Consider the following 27,673-nt stretch of genomic DNA (forward strand, 5'->3'; position numbering starts at 1 on the left):
TGCCCTTGATTCTCTCCCACAACTCGAGCCATGTGCAAGGCATCCCATTAACCAGTGTAGTTGGTGATTGCTCTTCCTCAGCCCCATGGTAGATCCAGACTGGCCTTGGCAGGCTGTTCACAGAGCCCAGGGTTTCTCTGCTGCAGCATGTTTGAGCCCAGGAGTATCTCACAGCGGGGTAATGGCCACTCCTCTGCGGAACGAGATGCAGCGGGAACGGCTCTTCAGATGTATCGTTGCAGCACCCAAATACCCCTCTCTTTTCACTTTGAGCAGCAGAAAGTCCTGTTGCTTCCTATCACACAGATGTCTGTGCCACCCCTGCTGAACAAGAGCCTGTGGGTGCCACCACGCACCTTCATCCCATGTGGGCCTGCCCTTCAGACGTTGTCACCAGAGGATCTCTGCTGCCTTGTCGACCCTGTGCCTTTTAGGGGTTTTGTTAAGGTGTATAGTTAACAGCTAGCGTGATGCAGCGGCTGCTCAGGGCTCCTCCGGCCCCCATTACCAGCACGCTACAATAAATCTGGCTGAATTCCTGGGCTTTGTGTGGCGTCTCCTCTGACAGCGTACCATACAGCCGTGCCCTTTTCATCTGCTCCCGTCTGAGCTGGAGCTTAGCTTGCGATGAGCAGGGTTTCATCTCTGTGTATCCTCGAGTGCGGGAGGGGACAGGGAGCATGTTTATCGTGAGGGACTCTGGGGACAGTGGTGCAAATTTCCCTTGCATCAGCTCGGCGGCTCTGCTCCCTGTCCTTGGTGACCTCCCTGTTCTACAGGGCATTGAGGGTGACAGAGCCATAGGTCAGTACGCAAGTGTGTGAAGAGGTACAGGAACAAGCTGCATGACCAGGATCTGTGCCTGTGTGTGTCCGATGAGCTCTGAGCTTCCTCAAGAGCAGGTGCCAGGCCCGGCAGGTGAGTCTCCACTGGAGCTGGCAGTGTGGGGTCTCTGGTCCCCAGCCACTGCAGGAGAGTGCCTGTGAGCTGGTCACCCCACGAGCCCTCAGCAGAGGGAAGCAGTTGCTGAGGTGTTGGCAGACCTGGCTTTTACCTCCATGCAGTCTGTGCTCCTGTTAACTGCAGTGGGCTTGTTTTTTTCCCCTTTATCCTCTTCAGACAAAGCAATGCTGTTTTGGTTAACCTCCGGGAACGAGTGGCTGACTTGTTCCTTCTAATTGCTGATTTATGCAGGATGTTGATATTTTTTTTTTTTTATTAACATAGTGCTGCATATCCCACAAACCCCAAGTGTGAGTTGCCCCTGTGCTGAAGATCTGCCATCTAAACAGACCAGCGAGCAAGGGGAAGGGACACAGTTTATGAGCAGCATGAACATCATCATAAAGTGCGAGTGGCAAGTTAATGCTGCTTTTTTATTCAATCCCTTTTTGGCAGGGCTGTGTTAATAGAGGGTTGGGTGGTGAAAACAAAGGAAAGAGCAGAGCAGCAAAAAGCCAGTTGTCACAGCACTGTTGCATCAGTGTGAAAATGCTGTGCTTTATCAGAAAAGAAGCACCGTCTCTGTAACAAATGGCATCACATAGAGCGAGCAGCAGAACCAGCCTGCAGGTTTCTGTGGCTGTGGTGCCAGGGGCAGCTGTGTTATGGGTACTCAGAGTGCTGCCCTTGCTGATCTATGCGGGCTTTCAGTCAAGGGTAGGAAGTAGGGTTCACTTAAATGATGGGGAAGTCAGCAAAAACTATGTAATAATGTGCCTTTCCTTCCAACGCCCCTTTGAATGCATTGAAATGAGTTGTGCTCCATTTCCTTACTTAGAGCTGCAGTCAGAGGTGGTGAAATTCTCACCATGATGGGGCTGCTTGGAGGCTTTATCCCAAAGTTGCATTCTCTGTGTGTTTTTTTGGCCTTGGTTGGATACCTTAATGAATTTCATTGATTTATTTTAACATACCTGCTTTTTAAATTTATTTTAAGATTTCCTGCATTGCTTTGTTCTTTATCTTTCTTTCCTAGGAAAACAATCAACAAAAATTCCTCCTAAATTTGTCATTTTCAAAGCGAGTATTGCAGAGAAGGCCTCTCATCCCCACCTTGTTTGGTTTGTTTTTTTCCACATTCTGCAGTCACTGTTAATTCACGTTTGGTTTAGTAATTAATCAGGATATAAATAATACATAGCGTGTTTATCAGGAAGCTGCATGCCAGTGCTATGGAGGCAGGCACTTTTGGCCCCTGCAGGGAGGGGTTGCCTTCTGGCTGCTCGGCAGCCCCCTAAGGCCAATTAAGGTGCATCCTTGATGAGATTCCAGCCGCTCCTTGGCTGGATAAATGGCTGCTGTGATGCAGGGAGGGGGGCACAGCAAGCAAAGATGAAGGGGATTTTGGCGTTCAAACAGCTGCGGCGGGTGCTGGAGCCCAAGCTCCCCCTTGCCCCTGCTCAACTCCTGTGTGCAGGGGCTGAGGCCGTGAGAGGAGATGGTGCTGGCGGTGTTTTGAGGAGATGGTGGTGAGGAGATGGCGTTGGCGGCCTGTGGAAGGCCTGTGGCTCTACTGCACACAGGACAAAAGCTCGGTAGCACGTCTTTTGCCTTCAGCCTTTTTCTTGTAAAGGTCTTTTCTTCTGAAGACATGTCAACTGTTGATAAAGCCTTGGAGAACATCCCAGGCACGGAAACCTGCTTCATATTCCTCTGCCCCTTCACCACAGCTCTCTCCTAGCCTCCCCCATAAGCCTGGGGAATGACGCCTTTTGGTATTTCTTGTTTCAAGGCTGGTGTTTATTTCGGCTGCAGCAACGAGCGCTAAGCTGGCTGGCAGGAGGAATAAATGTTGCTATGACAGTTTGGGCGGAGATTTGGAAAAGCTGCCTCAAGTTGCAAAACAACCGTCAAGAAAAACAGCAAGCAAAGATGCCAACCCAGAGCCAGGCGGCTTTGAAGGCCACCAGCTTGTGGCTGGGCCTGTAATGTTCATGGCTGCCTATCTGCTCTAGCCAGGGCAGTGGGAGCAGCCAGAGCTGAGCTTGCAGTAATGGGGTGTCGAAGGCTCCCTGTAGCAGGCCAAGTATCTGGGGCTGCTGCGAGCTGCTGGAGCCCTGCCCTGGTCTTCCTGCAGTGATCGTGGGACTTGAGTGCCAGAGGGGTGAGGGAGACGAGGGCTGCAGGGTGCTTGCTCGAGCTCCACACAGGGACTTTGTTTTCCAACCGTAAGCCTGGAATGGGTAAACTCCGTTTGAAGCACAGAATCGTGTGTTTGAAGCACAGAATCGCCCTTTGGAGGGCAGAGGAAGAAGTGAGTCTGTCACAAGAGAGATTGAGACTCAGGGACCTGCCAGCTGGCCTTTCAGCTCATGCGGTGTCTGCTCCGTGGGTTTCGTGCACTGCCATCTCTCCTCCTGTAATCTCTGATGCTCCCCCAGCCCCTCCAAAAAAGTCACAGCTGAAGCAGTACAGTAACATGCAGGATGTTGCATTTCTCAGGTGCTGGAGCAAGATGTGGTTCTCCAGTCTATCGACCGTGCCATCGAGGCTGTGCACAATGCGGCCATGAAGAATGGAGGGAAGTACAACCTGGAGCAGAGGGATGTCCTTCAGTAAGTAGGACGGGAGTCTGGGTGACGGTGCTCACCGTGTGATGGGTGTCTTTTCTGTTCCTGGGGGAGAAGTTGGATGTCACTGATCTGAGCCACTCTGCTGCAAAGTGCTGATGTGCTCAGAGCTGGCCAGTGTTTGAGCTGATGCTACTCCTGTTGACCATGTCCAGTATAGCAGTGCTTTGGTCTTTCCACTCTCCCCCTGTACAGATAAAGAAGAGGGAATGTTTAGCTGCACTATAGGCTTAGAAGAACAATCCAAAACCTCTCTGGCTACATTTTATCCTCTCCACCAGCCAGGAATTGTAGAGGTTGTTGGCTATGCGGCACAGAGCCCTTAAAATGTTCTCATATAATTGCTTGTGAGGAGAATTTTATTTTTTTCCTCCTCTGACACCTTGCACTCTGCACTGAGGCACACTGGTTTAATCTCAGTTGAACAGTGATTCTAAAGTGCAGGCAATTTCTGAAGCTTGCAATGCAATATGTGACTCTCCCTTGAGGAAGAGGCATTTTTCTCCTGTGAAGTGATGAATAAATCATAGGCTTCTTGCAAAGCCTCTTCCTTCCTCCCCCAAAAGTGGTTCCTTAGTTGTTAATGAAACTGGAGTCGGTACTCAGAGTAATATAACCCGTTCTGGTATATATAACCCCAAAGCAATATATCATTTAAATGTTTCAGCATAGTCGCTCCCGTCCTGTAGCTTTGCTGTTCCTGATGTCGTCATTCCATTTCAGAAAGCTGATCCATCACCGGAAGGAGACCGTGTCCCGCAAAAGTCACTCTCCCACCCCACAGGGGATGGTTATGACACAGTCCTCCAGCGATCACCATCTGGATGTGGCACGGCAGCCCAATGGGGTGTGCCGGACGGGATACGAGCGACACCACAGTCTTCCGAACACAGAGTTCGAGGAGGAGGATGAAGGTCTCTATCAGGTAACAGCAGCTGGGTACCTTCTAGGCTCCTCCTTCAGCGATATGATATTGCTTTTCTTGTTTAATAAAATGCCTTTGTAGCTGAAAAGTATCAGGTGTTGTGTTGCTTGCCTGGGGCTGTTGCAGCGTGTCTTTGGGTGCTCTAAATTGATCCTGTGCTCTATCCAAGAAGTCTGGAACAGTTCCTCTGTCGTTTACACTTGTAAAGGCTTTTGGGATCCTTGACGAGATCCAAGATCTTCTGGTGATGTGCAAGTGTTGCTCCAGATTGCGTGACTGTTTCCTGATGACTTTCTAAAAGAGTCGCAAGCTCCCCAGAGAATACTTTGCAAAACAGCTTTGATGTAAGCAAGCAGAACTCCCTCCGAGGACTGAGCACTGCTTTGTTTCCCCCTTGTTAAATCTGCACAATACCATCTTTGGTTCTTAAGTGTTTATCTGCTGTGGCTGCCAATGTTTACTATTTTTTTTAAAAAAGAAAAAGGATCCTTTGTCTGAATATTCCTTGTCATGCTGAATTAAAGATAAAATGCGGGGAATATGATTTAGAGTGGATTTTTTATTTTTAATCTAAGTGGTATACAATTCCAAGGTTACCGCGTGGCGTCAATGAGGCTTCAGAGAAGTAGCCAAGGACAAGGACGGATGCAGCAGTTGTTCAGGAAGAATGATGGGGCAGATTATGCTGTGTGGGTATAACTGGATGTTAGGGCTAAAGGCTAAGCAGGGATGAGCACAAAGATATTTTTTTTCTCCTATAGATGATCATGTACACCATAGTTTGTCTTCATCTCCACGCAGTTATCTTAAATGGGCAGTGTTTATAAGGTACTGATATACTGTCGCTCCTCGCAGATGAGGCTTCTTTTACACATGAAGAATTGCAAGTTTACAGAGATGAAAGGTAGCTCTGGCTCGTGCAGAATGCAGCGATCCCTACAAATCCCATTCTTCTTCTTAGTTTATTTTCCTGGGCAGCCAAACCAACTCCATTCTCAAGCCTCTACGTTACAAACTAAGAAAATGGGGCACCGTAAGGCCCATTCACCGTGTTGATTTTCCTTCTTTATCTGGCCTGTGGTTTGGTTGCTTGCCAAAAAGGAGGAAGGCGGACTCCTTGGCTAACAGAGCTGTTTCTGTCTGGGTGGCACTGAGGATGCAGGCGAAGGGACCCTAGCTTTGCCCTGTGCTGAAAGGGCTCATTGATCTTATAACTGCTCAGCAGAGGAATTTCCTGTATGCTTTGAAAATACAAAAATGTAGGAAGCATCCTAGCTTTCTTCCACTGTATCTGGTTGTGCAGCTGCCTAAGAGACCTACTGAAATCTGCATTTTATCAGTAACTCCAGAAAAGCAGAAGTCTCAGGATATGCTTTTTGTTGCTTTGGATTTTCAGGTGCATTTTATGTTTGCATATGAAAGCTTGAGCAGAATTTGAAGTGCAAATTTCCTGTTGGTAGCTTTATCCAGTTCAGTCCCTGGGGAGCAGAGTCCTTGGTGATGGCACCCATGCTGAGTCGCTCCTCTGTAGTTAGCATGGGGCAGGACTCTGAGGCAGTTCTGCACCAGCTGCCAAAGGAGGAGGTTGGGCTCTTGGAATTTTCTCCGTGGTCTCTTGGCAAGCTCCATCCTCTCTTCTCCCCTCTGGACAGGGGACATCAGAGCTGCAAGGACTCCTGTATGGCTGCCTTCCCCACGGCAGCTGGACAGAGGCTCCCCTTTCTTCTCCTTCCCTTGAGGATTTTGGAGTTGTACATCCTCTGCTTGAACCCACTCGGTGGCTGGAGTGCAGGGCCAAGGGAGCGGACAGCCATCTGTCACCCCCTGACGCCTGGCCGTGCCACGGCTCGCAGCTTGGGCAGGCATTAATGCTGTGAAATTCACTTGATGCTTCGCATTCCCCTTGCAGCCTCTCGGGCTGTGGCACGGGGCTGGAGAGCCGCCTGCGTGAGGCTATGTGGGGCCCTGAGCTAACAGCAGCCGTACATCTATTAATTTACACACTAATCCATGATAGTTGTGTTAAACTTGCATGGTAAATTTGGAAGGGAGACTGAAGCCATGGAAATACTCCAGAACGACCCAGCCCTAGCGGTCTCCAAATAATGTCATGCTGCTGCTCTAAACTCTACGCCCGCCTGCCTGCTAAATCCTGCTGCTTCTGTAATTGTGGCTGTGCTGTGCCAAGCCGCTCTGACGCGTGCTGTTAGCTCTGCCCGTCGGTGGAGAGGGGTCTGCTTTTAGCACAGCTGAGCTCTCCAGATTTCGGTCCAGCCTTCCAGCTGCACGTTGCAGAGCCCCTCCTCATCAGTTTTGGTGCTCTCAGCTGTGCGGTCTCTTTTTGGATCGCTTTAAAAAAGGACAAGTACCTGCTTGCTGGATTCCATCTGGTTCTGTATGCGAGGATCGTGTAGCATTTTGCCCAGATAACAGTGTGAGATGGATTGACAATAACAGCGGAGCTCAGCATGGGAGTTGGCAGCAGTATCTCGTTGTCATCTGCTGGCTAAAGGCACTTGTAAAGAAGCGCCTTGCTATGTGGCATAGTGAAAGGTTGGATACATTAGGTGTTAGGTGGGAGAAGGGGATCACAAAACCCCTTTCTAAAGGTTCCTCTGTCCAGTTCACAGAAAGGCTTCTCTTCCAGGGCTAAAGAAACCTAGAAAATCATCACTGTGTGATGGCCTGAATGCCCCTGTGGCAGATTCCAGCTGGTGCCAGCCTGGGCTGTCAGAGATGCTCACCCATCACCTCCTCTCCCTTCCCGTTCGGAGCTGAATGGTTTTGCTGCAGGCAGCAACAGCAATATCCCATAAAAGCAGAGGCACGTTTCAGGCAGCCAGCCTCTGAAACATAGAAGTCCCGAGAGGCCCAGATGCGCATCTCCTGACCCAGGGCATCAGGGTACTGATACAATGTGCTTCTGCGTAGTTTGGCCGCTGTGTTCAGCTTCCTGCTGAGCAGAGGTTAAACCTGAGGGTGCAGCTCACCGGGGAGATTGTGAGTGAGAGAGCTGTAGGGGATTGCGGTATCTGAATCAGAGCGCAGGAACTTGCACGTTCCTCTCTCCGCGTTCCTAGCAGAGGAGACGTGCAGCAGGGACGGCAGAGTTAGTGCAGCTCCCCAGCAAAAGCCTCTCCCAGCGGGTTTTGTTGTAGGTAGTGTAGGATTGCACAGAGGGTCCAGCCCTATTTTCTCCCCCCTGCGTGAGCAGGAATAGCAATGAAAGCATGGAAAAGGCATTTACACATCTCCAGCCCTTGGCTTTGTCTTTCTGCAAGGGTATTTGTAGCTGATGTAATGGATCCCTCCAGAAGAGTGTCTAAATACGCACTGTGTTTGCAGCCTCTGTGGAGCTATTGAGAGTAATGTAAAGTCACGGTGAGTGTGTGGGATTGCATTTGGAAGAAAGGAGGAGTAAATGCTTGACAGGTCTACACGACGTGTGTGCTGTGTGCTGCTGAACACAGCAATTAAACAAGGGCTGCTTTTCCCGTCACGGGGAGGGGATGAAGCAGGTTTGAGTCCTGCTTTGTTCTTCTAGGAAGCCGCCTATTAATATCTGTCCTCCCGAGAAAACTTCCCGGAATGATGAGAGGGATGTAAGGACAAATTTACACACGCACACAAGAAAGAAGGTTTCAAAACGGAGGATGTCTTTATTGTCTCCCTCCTTTGATTGCTCTGAAATCTTCCCTTACAGATCCCACCACAGCCTCGGCGCGCTGCTCCTATCACGCCCCCACCGCCAGAGAAACGCAAGAACGCCCAGATTGCTGCACCCGCGAAAAGTAAGGACAGCCTGCTTTGGGGATCGTGGGCAAGAAGCAGGCAGCATAGCAGTCACGGTGACCAGCTGCTTTTGCTTTCTGCTCAGAAATACATCCTTTTGGTGCCAGCGGGACCACTGGGGCTTAAATTCCTACAGGTTTCAGCCCTAGCGATGTCGAGCTGGTGGCCAGCGCTCCTTTGTGTCCCCTCTGGTCCGTGAGGGGCCCTGGCAGCCTGGCACGGTGCTTTCTCCCGCTGGCTGTGGAGGGATAACCGGGTATGGTGTCCCCCTGGGACTCACAGACCAGCCTTCCTGCCTGCTCACCCAGCTAATCCGGCCGGAGCACTGCCTCGGTACAGGAGCCTGGTGGCCGTTTCTGTCCTGCAGCACCACAGGTCCCTCCCGGCAAGGCACTGGGACTTGTCCAGGCTGTGCGAAGCGCGGTGCTTCACCAGGGGGAGCTCACTGGTTGTGCTTCTGGGACAGGCTCGGGTCCGCTTTTGGCTGCCCGCCCGTCGGGTGCTTTCTTTGTACAGTGGTCAGATGAGATTTTCATGAAATCAGCGTCTGGTCTCCGTAAGAAGCGGCAGGAATGCCAAGGGCACGTGCGTGCTGCCAACAGGCAGGGGGACCACTACTTGTGAGCGCTTCTGAGCGGAGCCAGCACAGGAGCTGCTCCACCTTCAGCACGGCGGGGCTGGCGGAGGCAAGGAGCTGTCCTTTTGGCAAGGAGCAGTCCTTTCGCTGAGATGCTGTCAGCCTGCCCAAGGGCTCTCCTGTGCCGTGATAGATACGCAGCCAGCGACACAGCTCATTTCAAGCTCGCTCCCCTTGTGGGAAGCAGGGCAGATCTGTTGAATTGTAGGTCGCTGATGGAAACTTGAGGCTGGCACCAGCTTCTGCAATGGTGCTGAGCCATTTTCACCGTGGTAGCGGGAACTGGCAAAGGTCAGGTCCCTTGAACTCATTATCTTGACTTAATGAAACATAGTGGGGGCTGTAATTTGTGCGTGCTCCTCTGTGAAGGGGAGGAGGAGGAAGAAAGGGATGCTGACCCCCCACCGTGGGAGGGAGGGGTCCTTCCTTTCTGCATAGCTTGCTCTTTGCCATGAGATGGAGCCTTCCTACCAGTGGCTGGGCTTCCAGAAACAAAGGGCATGAAGGCTGGGGTCCGGCCAGCAAAGGCACAGAAAGGGGTGTGATTTGTGTTGGCTGCGAGACACACGGGAGGTGTTTCACATGCCTGTCCCACTGGTCCCTCATCTGATGCGGCAGAAGGATATTTTGCCCGAAGGCAAGGAGATAAGCAGTTGTATCAAACCAAACAAACCCTGCAAGGCAGCAGGGATACTTGTGCAGGTGACATCAGCTGGTCTCCCCAAGCTCTAGGTGAAGATATCTCGGTGTTTCCCCAAGTAAAGGTCTGTTTTTGTGGTCGGGGTGGGCTTCGATATGCTTCTGTCCCCTAGAAACTAACAGACAAGGTTTGCTGTGACTGTACATTAGACTGGATGCTTGGAATAGAAAAAATCTTAACATCTCTTTGGTTGTAGTGTATTTTTTCCTGGAAAGGCTGGACAGCCACCCCTGCTAGGGTGAGTCAGCACTGGAGAAGCATGTGGAAGTAGAGTAGAGCAGATAACGTGGTGGGATGCAAAAGCAGTGTGCGCTAGCAGGCCTGTGGGGTTGTGATCAGATACCCAAGGGTGTGGAAGGGACTGCAGGTGTGTGCCAACCAAACGTGAGCCTCGCTGTTGTACTGCCCGTGGTGCTGCAGCGACAGGTCTGGGCAAGAGGGAGGTGCTGGCATGGGAAGCCATCAGTGGCTTGGCAGTACTCAGGCACCAGTAGTATTCAGAAGCGAGGGCTCACATCCTGAATCCAGAAAAAAAGCCCTTGCTAAGCCAGGGGAAGAGACTATTTCTGTCCCTTAGCCCTGTTTCTCCCTCCCTCCTTTCCCCTGCGTAAAACACTAAGCCCTTTGAAGGGTATTCATCTCAATAGGGTAGTTTTCCCCTTTCTAAAGAGGTGATTGTGTGGGAATGCTCCAGAGGGAACTTGATACAATTTTGCTTTGAGATAAGTGAGGCAGGAAGAGGAGTTAAACTGCTCTGGTAGCATGCACAATGAACCTTTTAATGGACCGCGCTGTAGCAATTTGTATTTTTCCTTTTTTCCCCTTTGATGCTGTTGCTAAGGCATTTTTAATTGTTCCCTTTTCAGATGCTGTTGAAATTATCCCCGGGTCAGCTTCTAGTGCCTCGTCTATGAGCACGACGTCCCTGGATACCTTGTACACCGCTTCCTCCGCCTCGGAGACCGCTCTGCCGACGGCCGCCTCCAGCCCTGCCAACACGCCTCCCCCCGTGCCCAGCCGCAGCGTGCACACCACCATCACGCGCAACCTGGACGCCGGCTCCGTCACCCACTCCCGCTACGGGACTTCCTCCAAGGACGGGGCCAGCAAATCTCCCCAGAGCAAGCGGGCTGCCCCGGCGCCGCCGTCTGAAGGGGGCGTCCAGAGGTCCCACACTGTGGACGGGGAGAAGGCCCCGCAGGGGAAGAAAGCCGCCCCAGCGGCCCCCGCAAGCCTGGATGCTTTCAGCTCCCTGTGCCTCGAGGATAAGAAGGCGGCTGCGGTGGAGCCGGTGCCACCAGAACCCAGTGGGCTGGTGGCATCCGTTCCCAAGACGATAGGTGCCGAGCTGATCGAGCTGGTTCGCAGGAACACCCACCTCAGCTACGAGCTGTCCCGCGTGGCCATCGGCGTGGTGATCGGCCACATCCAGACCTCTGTGCCGGTAACCAGCGGCATCATGGAGCAGATTCTCATCTCCGTGGTGGAGAGTAAGGTAATGCACATGGGGCGCTGCTGGCTGCTCTGAGAGGCCACGGTGCCAGCGTTAGGAGCTCAGGAGAAATTCTGTCCTGGTGTTAGGGTGGGGAAGCGCAGGGAGATGCCAAAGGAAAGGGGAAAGCATGAGCTGGGCGTAAATGACGAGCTGGGGAGACCAAGGGTTTAAACCAGGCATGAGTACTGGCAGCAGGGAAATGGAAGGCAGGAGTTTGTTCCCCAAACCAGCTGCAGGTGTCCAGCTTAAACCTGAGTTTGGGGCTGAGAGGGGCCTTGGAGCTGGGAGGCGGCGGCGGTGGGGTGGGTGCTTTGGAGGAGGTTACAGCAGGGGGAGAGGTGGTGAGGTGGGCGGCAGTGAATCGAACCACACGAGTGCGTCGCTGGGAGATGACAGCCTTCCACGTCCCAAGGGCAGTGCTGGCGACCGAGCAGCGATGGGATGCATGCAGCAGCACTCGACGTGCTCTGAGAAAACGAGTAGGGTTTATTTGGGAGCATTTTTTTGATCTGATGGGAAGGGGAGATCATGAAGCCTGTGCTTAGCAGTCGTGATTGTTGTTAATCAGTGCAAGCTTGCAGAGGGACACTAAAGAACTCAAATTAAAAGGGAAGAATAAGTAAAATCGCAAGAGGCTTACTGTCAAAGAATGGGGAAGAACCCAGTGAGGCGATGTTGAATGTTTGTTAATTCACTGTACCTATGCAGAAGCAAGAAGGAGAGTAACTATTCCAGCTTGTGGCTGAGGCAAAAAGATGGGTGGGGACTGAAATAAACGAGCCAGCTTACTCTTGCTTCTCTCTCTACTCTGATGCAAGTTGTTGTAAAAGCTTATGGAGAGCCGTTGTGGCAGCATAAAATCAGAGAAGTTAACAGTGACTTCTTTAAGAGGTATTTTCTGCTATGGATGCAACGAACAGAAGCTGTGGAAAATGGAGCCTTAGTAATAAGTGCTTTTTAATAAAAGCCTTTATTAAGATAAGGCACTGTATAAACTTTCTCTTCTTCTGCTGTGCCGCATAGATTCAGCATGCCTATGCATAGTATAAATCCCTGTGGTTTTCCTCTCTGTCTGTGGAGTACCCAAAGCCTCTGTTTGTCTGGTTCGCTCTTTCATCAGAGCGATAAAGACTACTTTTCTACAGATGTATACTTCTCTATTATTACATTAAAACGTTCTTCAGCCCTATTTTTTTTTTCAAAACAACTGCCAAAGAGGAGTTTTTCACCCACTGGAGGAAGAGAACCGCCTTGACCTCGTTCTAAACCGTACACCAAATGATCACGTTGTTCCTCTTTCCTCTGCTACAGACAGAGAGGGGAAATAAAAGATTGCTTCTTGCAGCAGTCGTTGAAATAGCAAAGCACATCTGGGCAGCCCTCTGCTTTAGTTGGAGGGATAATAAGTTTTAGCTCCCACTTGTTAAATACAGCCCCAAGGAGTGCGTTTCCTATCAGCATCTAAGATTGGAGTTCCATCGCTGATGGCAAAGTTATAATGAACTGCTCGGAGGCATTTGAATATGAAAACTACTGGCATTCAAATTGCAGATCAAATCATGATCTAGTTAAGCGCCTCGTGGAATAGCGTCCTGTAAGCAATCAGCAGTCCGCAGTTTGTGGCTATCACCCCACGGTTAATTGCTTCCTGCTTCAGTAACAATGCAGGGTGATGTGCGGGCTGGATTCAGCAAAAAAAAGAGCTGTTTCAAGCACATGTCTTGGCTCTGACTCTGTTGCTAGGATCGTGGACAAGATTTGACTATTATTTTTATCTTTATTGCATCCTGAGAACAGGTGTTGAACGTAATGCCACAGAAGTCAGGTTGTGGAAGGTGCCGGGTTTCTGCGGCTGGGATTTGAGAACCTGTTTCATGGCCATCGCTGCAGCCAGCTCGAAAGGCACGCGGAGAAATTCTGCCGGTGGTGCAGGGGAGAGGATGGATCTACCTGCAGCTGATAAATAGGTCGCTTAGGACGTCTGTGAGACTTAAAAATGCCCGGTACAGTCTGCCTGTCTCTGCTTAAGAGACTTCTTTACGTGTCCTGAGCGGTGCTGCTCTCGGGGAGAGGCAGGGCTGGCTGGCCCAGCGCTCGGATGTCAGTGTCGTGGTTAGGGTGTGCGTTTTTCCCGAGCATCCCACAGAGAGGTGTGTCTGCTGGTGGACAGCAGCCTGGTACCAGGGGAGGTCGTTCCTTCTAGGGTAAAAGAGCAGCTCTAACTACACGGTGGCTGTACTGCTGTGGCTCCAGCAGCCCAGTTTAATGGTACAAATCATTGCTGCAGACTTCGTGTTGTTCGGTATACCAAATCATTCCACCATCTCAGGGGTTTCTGCGTAGGTTTCTTGCTGAGTCATCTGTTCTAGGTCAAGGGCATTTTTTCTTTAATTTGTAACTTCTGAAATCCCTCCGCACCCCAATCCATGCAGACACACAGTTGATATTTTTGCGTATTTTCTCGAGGTTTTGTTTTTCTACCCCCCTAAAACAAAGTGAGATTTCATCCTTGATTAAAACTTTGCTGTGGTTATAGTAGATAACACCTGTTTCAACCTCTTATATCACAGCCTTTAATTAGTTGTATCCTTTCTGCTCTCGTTCCAGTCTTAATTTGAAGTCAAATCACTGGTTTACTAAATCAATTTTGGAATCCATTACCTCGCTCTTATTCCCAGTGCTCTCGGAAGGTTGAATCGCGGTGGCATTTCCCTTTTATTTACCTTGCTCCTCCTCGACTGCGGAGTCTGTACAACGCAGGCGTGGGTTTTATGGAGGGAGGAAAGACCCCTCTGCTGGGCAGCCTTGCACCCCAGCCTCTGGGAAGGTGCTGCAGAGCTAGGCTGGGAGAACAGCCCAGGCAAGGAGGGCCCGCGGGGGCTCATCTCTTTCAAAAGAGGCTTCAGAAATATCACACTGCTTTGGGAAGCCCGACCCACGGGAGCAGAAGTGCCCGATTGGCTTCCCCATTTAGCAATTGGCCTGGCCATGGCAACGTCCCCTCCTCGTGAGCAGGGTGGTGACTGGGCCAAACGAGCAAAGGCAGATGACAGCTTCCTTTTCTTCATTCTCTTTTTCAAACCCATCGCTGCAGCGACCGTGTAAGTGATAAAGTGGAGCTGGCTTTCACGGGAACTCTTTGAAATTTGGCTGTAGCTGAAGACAGTATAGATGCTGCCTGATTTCCAAGCACCTAAAGGATCGTTGGAATTAGTATGTATCGGTGATGTGTGATTGCGTTGGGCTCTGCAGAATTATCTCCTGTCTGAGAGGAGGGGAGAGCACCACAGCTGTCTTGTCTAGGGAGGTCGGTTACGGGCTCGTTAAGCTGAGTGTGAGGCAAGAAAAATCGCCTAATAAGATAGCTATGTGAAATTTATCACAGCTACACCTTGAGTGAGCGTGCTTAGAAATCACTTACCTGCTTTTTATCGAATTAGCAGTGCCATGTGCCACTTGTGACTCAGCCATCTCTGGTTGCCTCCGATTGAAGCTCGGAAGCTACCGACAAAGCCCTGTCGGTCAGCTGAGGCTTGGAGATCTGCCCGAGCTGCTGGGTGAGGTCAAACGGCTCTTGGCTGCAGTGGAGACGGAGGAGCAAGGTCAGGAGGTGAGAGGGCTTCCTTTGCAGGTCTGGGCTGCGACCTGTCACCAGCACATGTGCTCGTGAGCCGGCTGCTGTCCCCGACGAGCCCCATCAGACCTCGCTCCTCCAGCTCTGCCCCGAGTCCTCGTCGCCTCTCGCCGTCAGTTCCCCTCGGCTCTGCTTGAAGAAGAAATTGCTTTTAACGAGACACAAATGCTTCTCTGGGGTTGGGCTTCTCTCCGAGGGAGCCTTTGTCCCTTTGCTTTCCTGGGATAATGGGGAAGTCAGCGGGGTGAGTGCTTTCAAGGCTGACTCATCTGGCTGTGCTGTTAGCGTATCTAAGCAGGGCTCCTCCTTAGTGAGATATTGTAAGAAACGGTGAATGTGGAGGGGGGAGGAATGCATTAGTGCTTAGGCAAGTCCTTTGCTCGCTAATTGCTAGAGGAGCAGCCTTCACAGGGCCCTGCCAACCTTCACGCAGCCGTCTGCGCTCAGTGCCGGATGGGCTGCGGTCACCCAGAGAGAGACCAGTACATCCGCACAGCAAGCGTTCGCTGGGCTGCAGATGGCACACCTGAAAAGGAAGAGCTCAGAGACCTTACCGAAGCATGGCCAGCGTGGTGGGAGCCAGCCCAGCTCCCCTCCATCCCCGGGTCACCGGTGTGGCAGCCGTGCCTCCCTGCAGCGCCGCATCCCGGCGGGGGCCAGGTTTGCTGCCCCAGCAAAGGGAATTCCCGAAGTGGTTCCCCTCCAGCAGTTGTCTCAAATCTGTGTAAAAAGCTGCGGTACGACTTCATCAGCCGTGCGACTGCTCGGCTCCTCCGAGTCCTTTAGGAGCTCGGTGGAGGTGTAAGGGCTGCAGGTGAGGGGTCGGGGGAAGCAGACTGGTGATACGAGGCTGAACCAAGCGATGATTAAAACAGGCAATCGCTCACGTGCTCACCCAAAGACACCCCGGCAGTGGACCGAGGTACGGGAGAGGGGAGCCCTCTGGCAGCTGGGGCACGTGAGGCCAGGAGGCGATGCTGCGGGGTTGCAGGTCCTCCTGCAGAGGGACGTGGCAGGGCCGAGCGAGCCCTTAGCAATCCTGCTCTGTGCTCAGACACCGCCCAGCACGGACTTCTCGTCTGTGCCCACTTACGGAAAGCAGTCCGTCCTCGCTCAGAGCTGGCTGCCCAGTTAGCAGCTTGGCCATCCGCAGCTCCCCGGTAGTTTAAGACAGAGCCTGACGTTAAAATTAAACTTGTGTGTGTGTTCCTTCATTATCTGCTGGCAAAGATTATGTAACGAGCAGCCGCCACAAAAATATTTTCTTATTATATAATTGAATCAAAGTTAATTAGTTCTCACCCCAAATACCACGAAGAAATTACGAACAATCCTGTTGCTAATAAAGCAGATTAAATGTTACAGTTAATAAACTCGGAGCCGTTCTCCCAAGAAGGCTGCAGGGCTGACGATGCACAGGAGGGGCGCGTGCTCCTTCGCTTGGCAGGCACGTGCCACTCTTGTTTTGGGTGTGTGGCTGTTTGTTGTCCCTGACGGAGGACTCAGGCTCGTTTTTCTGTGCAAAGTCGCTCCGCTGGTAGCGTGAGGTCTGCTTAAGGCTCGCTGCCACCTGCTGAAAGGAGCTGTGCCAGGGCAGGATTTAATCTTCTCTGGGTGTTCGGGAGGGGAAGATGCTGCGCAGCAGCGGGGTGCCCTGGCTGATAGCAGGGCAGGCCTCTTCACACTGAATGCTCGCGACTTGTCACCGCCTGCTGCAAGACGGCTTCATCCCCAAATTGCTCAGGCTTTGGTCTCGGTGAGTTGGTTAGCCCCGTTGTCTGGATTTCTCAGCTCGTTTCCCCTCTACCTTGCTGATCTCCTGCCGTTTGTTGTCACTGCTGCCAAGCCCTTGTGTATATAATTTAGGTTCTTCTGCAAATTAGTTCTTACCTCTCCTAATGCTGCCTAAGCTCATCATCTGTAATCAGCCCCATTCCGTGTGCCGGTTCCTGATCTTGCTCTGCTTTCAGGAAACCAGCTCGTTCTTACAATACCCTTACACCATTCAACGTTTTGCCCCTGCTGAGGGAAGTGGGAAGTTTGCGGTGTGCGTCTGCTCCGTCACCGCTTTGTCACCCAGAAAAGAGCTGGGAACGTTGGCTGGACTGGCTCGGCCATAGGCTATTACAGGCAGTAAGAAAAAAAGAGTGTGAGTTGTCTGAGTGAAACTTCTTGTTTTTTCAGCGTTCTTGGAAGCCAGCTAAAGCTCCAGCAGGGTGATGACAGCTTGGATTTAAAGACGTTGTGACCGTGCACCAGTCCTGGCACCTATTTTTGAGGGCAGGAGTCCAATTTGACTTGTTGGCTGCACTAGCTGTGCAAGGAAACGAGGGGGAGTAGAGACCCCAACAAGTAGGAAAGCTGAAATAATGCCTGTCTGAAATTCACTGTCTCTTTGCTGCCAGTTCTTGACTGAATGAGGCCAACTGCCAGTCCTGAGACGAAGATAGCATGAAACAATCACCCGAACAACAGCTACCTGTCAGGACCCCGGTGACCACTGACTGTGTCCTCTTGCAGGATCTGAGCTCAGGGCTGCCCTCGGGACAGATCTGCCACGATGAGCAGCGGCTGGAGGTGATCTTCGCAGACCTGGCCAGGCACAAGGACGATGCTCAGCAGCGCAGCTGGGCCCTCTACGAGGACGAGAACGTCATCTGCTGCTACCTGGAGGAGCTGCTTCGCATCCTGGTGAGTAAATTTCTCTTTGTAGGCATAGCAGAGAGCAGACAGGTGCTGGTTCTTTTTTTTCCTGGTCTCCTTTGTCTTTGTGTTGCCCTCAGATTTGCTGTTTCAGAGAATGCAGGTTTCTTGTGCATCTCTTGCAGTTGGTGTGAAGCCTTGCCCATTCTGTGCAGGGTCCTCAGCACTCTTGAACTGCCTTTTACTCCACCTTACAAAGCACTTATGAAAGGAATTACAGAACTGTTATTAATGCTGATTATGGCATTTGCCTCGAAAAGGAGCATATGAAACCTGCCCTACAAATAAAAACCTCCCACAGCAAACCTGGAAGCATGCTGTAAGTGTTCTTGCACGCGTAGGTCCATCTAAAACACCTTTGTGGCCAGGAATAAATGTTACCCAGCAGAAGGTACCCTATTTTTTTTTGCTCCCTGCCGTGCACAGGGGATCCCCACACCAGAGGAAGGCCAACAGATGAGCACTTGATAACTAGGGAAGGACACAGCTACACACCAGCCCAGGAGAAGCCACAGCATGTGCTATGTGGATGATGGCAGGTCTGCATGGGACTTGGTCCCTCTGCAAGCTGGCATCAGGGACCGTGCCGTGTGCTGAGCGCTCCTTTCTGTGGCCTGCACGTACCCTCCCTGCTGTGAGTCTTTAGTGGAAGCGTGATGTGGAGCTGCACCAAACTGTAGCTTCCAAAGCTCTGCTGGTCTTTGTAAGCAGTGTCTTAACTGTCTCTAAACATGGGGGATTTCTCAAATAACCAGTGTGTCCAGGTAGACCAAGTTATTTTCTCCCTGTCTTTTTTTCATACAAGTACTTGGAGGCTGATGCCCAGTAAATGCGAAGATGTGAAAGTTCTTCAGCTCTCATGAAAGAGAGCTTCAAAGCTGTTTTTGTGAGCAAGCATAAAACATTTATAAATGTATAAAGCGTTTGTATGTATGGGAGAGGCACATCCCTGCAGTGCACAGCAGGGGAAATGCTGTCCTGTCTCCAGGCCGTATAAGCCCACCTGCGTACGGGGAGCACAACGGTATGGGGGCTGTCACTCGGTGCAGTGACGTGGCCCGTGTTACAGGTGCCAGCACCGACTTTGCTGTGGCACCCATTTCATATTCCTCTCCGCTTCTGACATAAACAGAATAAATGATTATTTTTTTTGTGTAGTAAAAGCTGTTGTCTCTTAGCTCAAAACATGAGCTAGCTTCTCACTGTGGGGCCTGCTCCTTTGTGTAAGGATTTCCCCCAGATTTAGTGTGGGGGGGGTACAGTACTTCTCAGGATGGGACCAGCACTGGAGCTGCCATACAGAACTGCAGGATGCGCTCATCAAGGTACTGCTCGGGTCAAGGGGTTTTTAGGTGTTTTCAGCTCAAGACGTGCTGTACTGCAGAGATGTTTAAGAATTCGCTTTGATGCAGAATCTCGGGGGTGGTGGGTTTGGAGCTGTTTGTGCTCCAGCTTTGGTTGCTTTGTGAGGCGGTCGAGCTGGGGCTACTGAAATCGAAGAGCAGCTAGCCTCCCTGGAGCTCTCTGCAGCAGCCGCCTCGCTGCTTTGATATGTCACTGGGCTGACCAGTTCATTCCTGCTTCCAGACAGATGCAGACCCAGAAGTTTGCAAGAAAATGTGCAAGAAGAATGAGTTTGAATCCGTCCTGTCCCTTGTGGCGTATTATCAGATGGTAAGGTGGCAGCGTGCGTTGAATATCTCTTCTTTTTGAGGCTTCCCTGAAGATGCAAAAGAGCAGGGTTGCTCTGATGAATATATGAAACGCGTTCCCGCTGGATAGGGCAGTTCTGTGAACTTGTTGGAGTTGTAGCACGTCTCTCCCCATGCTGGCAAATCTTGTGTTATGCATGCACGCTGCATGGACGAGCAGAGGAGGCTACAGACGCTGGAGCGGAAGCTAGCCCTGTGAAGGGGAAAGCTTGCTGCTTTCATTAGCTCCGTTGAGGGACAGAATCGCCATCTCTAATGTCTAGAGAATGGATATCCGAGGATGCCTTGGGTAAGCTGACAGGCTGTGACTGCTCCTCATTTAATTGATGCACTCCTGTGCATTAGTAAATGGCTTTGCTTAGGAAAGTAGGTTGTGAGCAGAAGCCTTGGGAGTGACGAAGAAAATCAGTATTCACAGGAAAAATGGAAGTTCTGCCTTCAATGGCTATGCAGCGTTGCTTTGCCCCCCTCTCTCCTAGACCTTGCCATCATAGGATGCTGCGGGGCTTGGAGACTTTTCCCCATCCTGTCTGACTCCCCAGCTACAGCACATCAAGCCTCGCTGCATTTAGCTTTTATCTGGCACATCTGTATCTGAACCCAGGGCTCAGCATTAGGCTCACTGTTACCCTGGGAGGATCTGTAGCTTTCCCAGCAGCGGGAACTTGAGCCAGTTATGTCTCTCACCTTTGGGTAAGCCCTCATCTGGGATGTGATTTGACCTAATAAATCGTTTTTGCAGGAACACAGGGTGCCACTGCGGCTGCTGCTGTTGAAATGCTTTGGAGCCATGTGCAACTTGGATGCTGCAGTTATCTCAACTCTTGTCAACTCTGTGCTGCCCATGGAGCTGGCCCGAGACATGCAGACTCACACACAAGGTGAGCCACAGCTGCTGTGCTCAGGTCTCCAGGGACGTCTTTTCATTAGATGGATGGATTTACAGCAGCACTGGTAGCCTGTCACTGCCTGACTGCTCTACGTGCTCAGTGCTCTGGGAATAAGGGTGTCTGTTTTTACAGTTTTTCGGGTTATTACAGATGTAAGTGGAGAATGCATGGCAGAGGATGTTTCAGTCCAATGGTGCAAGGCCCTCTAGCTCTTGAACGTGCCACTAGTGATCCATGTCACTGCTTGTGCAGGTCTTAAAGCACATTTTGAGCTGTTCCAGTTTGATTCATGATGCTGACCAGAGACACCTGCAGATCTGGTGGTTGTGTTGCCAGATTTTGCTATTGTTGTCTCCCAGAGCTCCTACTTAGCTCAGTATCCTTTATCTCCCAGGAAGAATCAAAGAACAAGGTGAACGTGTAGCAATACTGCCATGACGTTATGTTCCAGCCCTTTATGCATGCCTGGTGCTGGGGAGTCACAACTTAGCTTCTCATTTTGAAGTCAGTCCATTGGCCACCAGCGTTGCCGGGGGCACATACTCCATTTTCCCTTAAGTGGATATTGAAAATGTGTTGTGTTGTTTTAATTGTGGCCTGCAATTAAAGTAGCCGTTGAGTGACTGTGTGCCTCAAATCAGAAGAACCTGAATATTGGAGTCTTGCTGCCTGTGCCCTGACTGCAGCCTGCACGCTGTTGGTTTGTTGTGAGTGTCCTGGGGCCGGTGGAGAAGTGCAATTTGGAGATGAGCCTGTAGGTGACGGTTCTGCTCAGAACAGGACCATCACACCCATTTCACGTGAGCCATGGAAATATAAAGACGACTTCCGTGGACGTGCGTAATAATTGTCCCTGTCTCTGGTCTGCTACAGCCTGTGCCAAGCAGCCTGTGTGGTGGGCAGGACTAACGGGGTTAATCCGGTGTCTGGGCAGGGGAGTTTGGGGTGAAAGCCAAGCCACAAGGCTTTGTGCTCACCTCTGCTGAGATGCTTTGGAGTGCAGGTATTTCTCGTGTGGGGACTGACTGAAAATGCTGTTTGTGCTGAGGGCTGCACAAAGCGCGCTGGGTTGGTGTGGAGAGGGACTGAGATCATTACGCCCGTGTTGGCTAAGCTTTCTCCTTGTGTTACCGCAGCATATCAATTATATGCAGTGAACCTGTCACACTGTTGGTGTTTTTTGAGTATATGCATGAGAAGCCTCTTCCCTAGGCGGAGGTATTTCTGCCTGAGAAGCAAATAATACTCGGTTACAGAGCTATGACTGTGCTTCTCTGACAACACTACTGATTTTGTGCTGCCAAAAATAAACTTTATTATGCTCCTGTCACTAACTTGTAAAGATCGTCTCCAGGTGAACCTCTCCTGTGCCATGCAAGCAGCCTTCAGTCTTCTGCTCTGCTCCTTCAGTCTTCTGCTCTGTTCAGCTGATCCTGAGCTGTCTCAGAGCCCCTTGTTACGTCCCGCCGGGTCACGGTGTTGCTGTCCAGGGCGTTTTCCCAGGGGCTGCATCATCCCAAGTAGCACAGCTACCTCTGCCTTGTGCTGGAGCATCAAGCTCTGACATGGGTGACTTCTGTACACCTTTGCTGATCTACCTGTGGTGGGCAGAATCAGGCCCATCTCCTAGCAAGTGTGAGACTCTGCCTTGGGGACTTAAAAGCATTGCAGTGGAAGTGAACGGAAAGTGGCTCTGCTACGTCCCCCGGGCTTCTAACCTGCAGCTGTGCGCTGTCCCTTTTTTCCTTAACTTTGTCTCAAGTGAGATGCTTTTTCCCCTCCTTGCTGTAATATGTAGGCAATACAGTTAAACAGTTAAAAGCTGCCCTTTGGTTACAGGAGCCTTTCAAAGTGACGTCCTGATGCTGTGCTGCCCTCCTTGCGCTGATGCTTGCAAGCATTTCATCTGTGCAGCATCCAGTCCTGGCCTTCGCGGCAGGGCTGCAGCGAAGTAACCATCCCTGACCCAGACGTATCTGTCCTTCAGAGGTGAATTAGGGCATTAGTAGTCCCCTCCTGCCATTCTGGTGCTTCCTGCTCTGTGTCCCGCTGCCAAATGGCAAGCAGTGCCTCGTGTGAAAACACGACCTTGAATGCTGGAATGACTTGAGCGTATTTTGGTACGTGGAACTGGGGAATAGCAGCTGATCCGTGACATACCGTGCAATAGCTAATCCCTTCTGTGGATGGCAGGGGCCGGAGCAATCAGTGCCAGCACTGAGCCACCGGGGACCGTGGAACTGGCTGCAGCAGCTCTGTGGGATCCCTCCTGGCTTGTTACTGAAGAGCAGCCGAGGCCGAAGCTCTGCGCGTGGATGCTGGGTGCCTTTGATGAGAAGGAGCTTTACCCTGGGGTCGAGGCAGGCGTGTTGGCTGCTGGCCAGTTCTTCTGCCAGATGCTTGGGTCTTATTGCTTCTGGACAGCCACTTCCCTCTGATGTGCCTGGCCTGCACATCTATCAGTGTTAGAGGAGCTTATGATAAGACACAGTGAGGCAGAATTAGCCAGAACAATTCCATAGAAAGCAGCCGGGGATAATCCACTCAGTAATTGTGACTTTCTCCCCTGTTGCAGCTCAGTGTACGTGCAAGTCAGCTGCCAGGCTCCTTTTATTCCAGTTGTAGACAGCTGTGTCTGCTCCCAGTGCCTGAATTTGTGCTGCTCTGTTTAGAGGTGGGAAGCAAGGTCTTTGAAGGCCCCTGAGAAATTCCTGTCGCACGTAACAGCAGCTTTCTCGCCGGTACCTCAGCAGGCTCGAGAAGTGCAGGCCGGTGAGTAAACAGCCACGTCTCTGCCACCCGTCGTGGCCACTTGAGTGACACTCATCGGTCTGACGTCAGCAGCGTCCCTCTGCTTCAGGAGAGGTGTGTTAATGCTATTTACGTGCTTGCAGCCACACGTGAGGCTCTGAAAGGGAAAAGGCTGTGCTTTGGCTGGCAATTACTCTGTTCTTCAGCATGTTAAGGGACGCAGCCTTGGATGAGACTTGTCACAGCAGGAACACTCCAAAATCTTGTAGAGTCTGTGGTGAGTGCACCGGGGTAATCCAGGTTTGCTCTGAGTTCAGCTTTCGGACTGTCATCGTCCTTTCATTCAGCATTCTTAGGCAAATCCAACAGGATTTTCCACCTAGTAGTGAGTCGGCCATCAGCCAAGGTGAATGGACATCAGCTCATGGCAGATGGGCCAAGGACATGTGAAGCCACCCTCCCCATCCACGTCTAATTAATCTCCATATTTTCTACAACTGTATGTTTATCACTGGCTGCTAGTTCTCAGATCATTATTTTATTGCTCCTGATGCGATGAGAGAAAATGTTTTGATCGTGAAAGCCTTACGAAGAACACAGGAACAGCAGGCCCCTGTACCTGCTGCAGCATCCCGCCTCTGGTGCTAGCTCCAGATGCCTTGGAGGAAGGAGTGAAGAGACCACAACTAGGAAAAAAGCACTCCCAGACATGGGAACATGCCCATGGCAGCTGGTTGCTTATGTCTAGGAGCAACTTTTACCCAGACTCTGCTTATTGAGGTGACTTCTCAGTTATTAGGCAGATAGGCTTTATTTTTTCCCTGGTGCTGACAGTACATCTGTGAGCTGCCAAGTGCTGCAAGTCCAGCGGCCAGTTCCAGGAGCACCTGGTAGCGGGGAAGGCATCAGCCTGTGCAGCCAAAATCAAACTGCAGGACACGGGTGCTTGGAGGTGGATTGATCTGTGCACAGAGCAGTGATACGTCTTAATGGGTCGGGGGGGGAGCTGGAGCCCGTATGTCTTGCAGGGAAGGATCAGACATCGAGGGGACTTTGTTTTCTGGTCCGATAAGAAGTACTGTTTTGGTCTTTTAATAACAAAGCACACGGTTTTCTTGTAACAGGTGCCTGTAGGCTATTTGGGCAGGTGCAGCTGAACTTTATTTCGCCAGTTCGTGTGGTAACCTGCTTCATAAAAATCATACAACTTTGCCTATCGTCTTCAGACTCGCTAAAATGGATGGAGGCTGCCTTTTGTTATAACACAGATCGTATTCTGTGACTTCTTTCCCCCCCTGCAAATATCTACTGAGGTGTATCAGTTAATTACAATTCCGGGCAGGCACCGGCTGTGGTTCCGTGGGATATTTACATAGAGCTGCTGCCAGCAAAAAATTGTGTTGGACTAGCAGGCTGCAGGACGTGCTAGCGCTGGAGATGCGTGTGGCCTGGGAAGCGGGCAGATGCACAGCCGGAGTCGCGAGCGAGGATCTGGGCTCCCCAGAGACCTCCCGTACCTCCGGGCAGAGCTGAGGTAGCACAAGCGGAGCAGTGCGGAGACGGTGACGAGCAGCACAGCGGTCCGGGGGTGGTGCTGGTTGGAACAGGCGGTATTTCAAGGTGGCCAGATGGATGCTTTTTTGGGTTCAGTAATTGCATAACTATGGAATGCGTCCTGGGACTGTGCAGGGGAGGTTTTTAATTATTCACATCGAGTTTGCCCAGATCCTCGTAAGTGGAAGGGGAAAAAAATTGAGAATTTTGTTGTGATTGTTTTTAAATTGATTCAGAAATGCATGGCACAGAAGGCATGTGCTTAAACAAGGGAAAAACACCCCTATAGTTCAATAAATATGGGAACAAAGAGCAGCCTAATCAGTGTTAAATATCTGTGTGTGACTGTCCCTCTGCAGCTGGGGAATAGCATGTGGCACCCTCAGGAGAATTAATGGCAGGACCTCTGGGTTTGTCTTGCAGATCATCAGAAGATGTGCTACTCTGCCCTGGTGCTGGCAATGATATTCTCCATGGGGGAGCCCCTTCCGTATCATCACTACGGTAAGAGCGGCACGTGCCTGTGGCTGGGTAGGATGGCAGAGCTGATGCTGGGACACCTGGGGCACGTCAGCAGGCACAGGAGAGGGAGCTTTTCTGGTGCCCAAAGCGGGGACAGCTAGGGGAGAGCTCAACATCAGCAAGGCAAGAACGGGGTCTGCTCTTCACCACTAGAGCCTGCCTGCTGGAAACACTGAGCTGAGATGACAGATTTCCAGCACAGATCTGGGCTGGAGCAGTGGAGGGCTGATGCCATGCTGCAGAAGATGCAGTTTGGCCCACCACTCTGGCGAAGCGGCATAATTACCCAAATATTTTTTTACTGCTGTCCTTCATGACAACATGCGCCTCTTATTTGTCTGAGACATTCTGTCTGCTGATGAGGCTGAGTCCAGACTGTTCCACGAACGCCCACTAAATCCATCAGCTGCATAACGTGGCCTCTCCCTGCTCTCCCTTGTAACAGTGTGGTGCAGCCCTGTGAATTTCAAGCTCTTAGTGAGAGCAGAGATGATTGAGAGTATTGCAATCAATAGGGAAGAGCAAATGTTGTTCCAGATCTGTTTTATCCATTGTCCCTTCATTTCAACCTTCAGCTAGAAAGCGCTCTCTGCCTGTTTCTTTCCCTGGCCAGGTATTGTTTTCCCAATACTTGGGAAGCTCTGGGTTCAGTTTTCCTGTAGAAACACTGTAGATATTTTCATAATCATCTCCTCAGCAGCTTCACCTTAACACCCCAATAAACACGTACAAGCTGTAAGCCGGTGCAGCAGGGACTGAGGAGTGAGTCTCCACATCTCCTGCTTTTCTCTCCTCGCATAACCCTGGCAATTATTTCCAGCAGGTGGACTTATTTGCATGAGCTCCTGAGCTTTCTTAATAGCTAAATTGAAAAATGGGTTATTACTAATGATCTGGATGATTATTCTTTTTTAAACAGATGGATTAAGCCAGTGGTCAAGAATACAAATCTCTTCCTATCTGAAGCCTTCCTGGGTAGCAGTGATGCTGGAACAACAGCTAAAGCAGAATCTGGCATTTTATTTACTCCAAAAAATTGCCAGTGGGAGACCAACATTCAGCATTTGTCTGAACTGTGGGTAGTTCTGAGTCATTTGTCTCTTGCACAAAGACATTTGTTAATTCCCTGGTGGCTGACACTGGCACTCCACTAATGGTTTTAAGCATTAAAGCATGGGGAAGTGGCTTGCACGGTCCCTCGTTGCTCGGTTTTATTTTCACAGTGCTGTAAATGCCCATCTTTCTCCTTGTGCAGAACATCTCAACTCTCAGTTTGTGCAGTTCTTGCTGGACGTGATTGAGGACGGGCTGCCCTCAGACACCACTGACCAGCTGCCTGACTTGTTTGTCAACGTCCTTTTGGCCTTCAATCTCCACATTCCAGGTTGGTTTGGTGCTGTTCTGCCTTGGCAGGACTTCAGTGGTCTGGAGCAGTGAGGGGATGAAGAATGGGGATGCAGAATCTCCCTGGGGCTGTGAAAACCTGTCCAGCTCCCATAGACTGGCAGTACGCTGTTTCCCCCAAGGCTTTAGTCTTGTTCAATACTGCCCAAAACCCCAGAGGAAAGAACAGCCTGAGAGCCCATGTCCAACCAGCTGACCCTCTGAAGCCCGGTGGATTTCTCTCCATACTTGCAAGCTGGCTGGATCAAAGCAATTGCTGGCCTGAGCTTGTAGAGCGTGTACGTGGCTAACTCAGGCACAGTTCACTTGGAAAAGAAGATGCTCCAATGGGCGTTTCTTGAAATCAGTCCAAAAAGAAAAGTCGTCTGCTTTTTGTAGGTCTTCACAGACCTGCTTACCTCGCTGCACCTCTTGCACTTCATTCAGTGCTCATACACTGGGGCCAGGCTCTTCAACCTTAACCTGAGCTACAGCCCTGGCTCCCCTCGTTCTCAGTCGTCCCTTCCCTGCTGAGCTCCTTAACAGACAAAACCTCCGGTCCCCAGAGAAGGGCATTTGCCCTCTTCCTCCCAGGGCTGTCTGTGAGCTTCAAAGCCTGGTGCTGGAAGACTGGAGTAGTGCCATGCCCTGGGAAGAGAGGCCACTTGTTCACCCTGAGCATGCAAAACCTCCTATTGCTCCAGTTGGCTTTAATTATTTCCTCTTGGTCAGCTTCATGCCTTTATGCTTGGCTTTGTGGATAAAGGAGCAAGTCCAGTAACTTACCTTTTATTAATGAAGCACAACACAAGATATTTGGGTGAAAGTGCCTAATTTCATGTGAAAGGGGATTGCACAGAGGCTGATCAGGCAAAGTCCCTGCTGCTCTCATTCATGACACCTTCTCACAGCTACCCATATACTTCCTGACTGCAGTAATTAGGCAATAATGCATGACAGGCAGTGTGTTTCTGGGGGATTATTGCCCACCTGGGGTGTAGCCGAGAGCGGTGACTTGTTCTCTGATGCTAAAGAACATGTTAAATGATGTTCGGGTTGCTTATTAGTGGATGGAATGTTTATTCCTCGGTCTGCAAGGTTCATCTGTCTTGTATTTCAGGTGATTTCAGTTGTGCATTTAGTTTTTTTAAAAAAAAAAAAAACTTTCTAAAATGAATTATATTGGTGCCTTTCAATGTGAAGGATCCTAAAGCCCTTCGCAGCCCATGAAATATTATAGGGTCGCCCATCCTGGCACAGAAGTAGCCATGCTGTGCTGTTCGGATGCTTCTCAGCGTGCACACTCACGTGCATAAGGTCTGCTGGGGTGAGTGTATTTTAGCTACAAGAAACCACCCCCAAAGCAGGTCAGGGGACTTCTGGAGGAACTCTTCAACCCTTCC

The 27,673-nt window shown here is 50.8% G+C and overlaps 1 protein-coding gene across 2 annotated transcripts in view; it reads left to right on the forward strand.

The window, feature by feature from the left end:
• NCKIPSD (NCK interacting protein with SH3 domain) overlaps positions 1-27,673 on the forward strand; it is a 47,575-nt gene that overhangs the window by 15,423 nt on the left and 4,479 nt on the right. For both annotated transcript variants that reach the window (XM_035337418.1, XM_035337419.1), the window contains exons 2-10: positions 3,445-3,557; positions 4,296-4,497; positions 8,201-8,288; positions 10,493-11,121; positions 17,276-17,446; positions 19,046-19,132; positions 19,913-20,051; positions 24,789-24,869; positions 26,143-26,271. In XM_035337418.1, coding sequence (XP_035193309.1) covers positions 3,445-3,557; positions 4,296-4,497; positions 8,201-8,288; positions 10,493-11,121; positions 17,276-17,446; positions 19,046-19,132; positions 19,913-20,051; positions 24,789-24,869; positions 26,143-26,271 — 1,639 coding nt within the window. The remainder of the gene's footprint in view (positions 1-3,444; positions 3,558-4,295; positions 4,498-8,200; positions 8,289-10,492; positions 11,122-17,275; positions 17,447-19,045; positions 19,133-19,912; positions 20,052-24,788; positions 24,870-26,142; positions 26,272-27,673) is intronic.

This window comes from Oxyura jamaicensis, chromosome 12 (genome assembly GCF_011077185.1).
Source record: "Oxyura jamaicensis isolate SHBP4307 breed ruddy duck chromosome 12, BPBGC_Ojam_1.0, whole genome shotgun sequence".
Lineage (NCBI taxonomy): Eukaryota > Metazoa > Chordata > Aves > Anseriformes > Anatidae > Oxyura > Oxyura jamaicensis.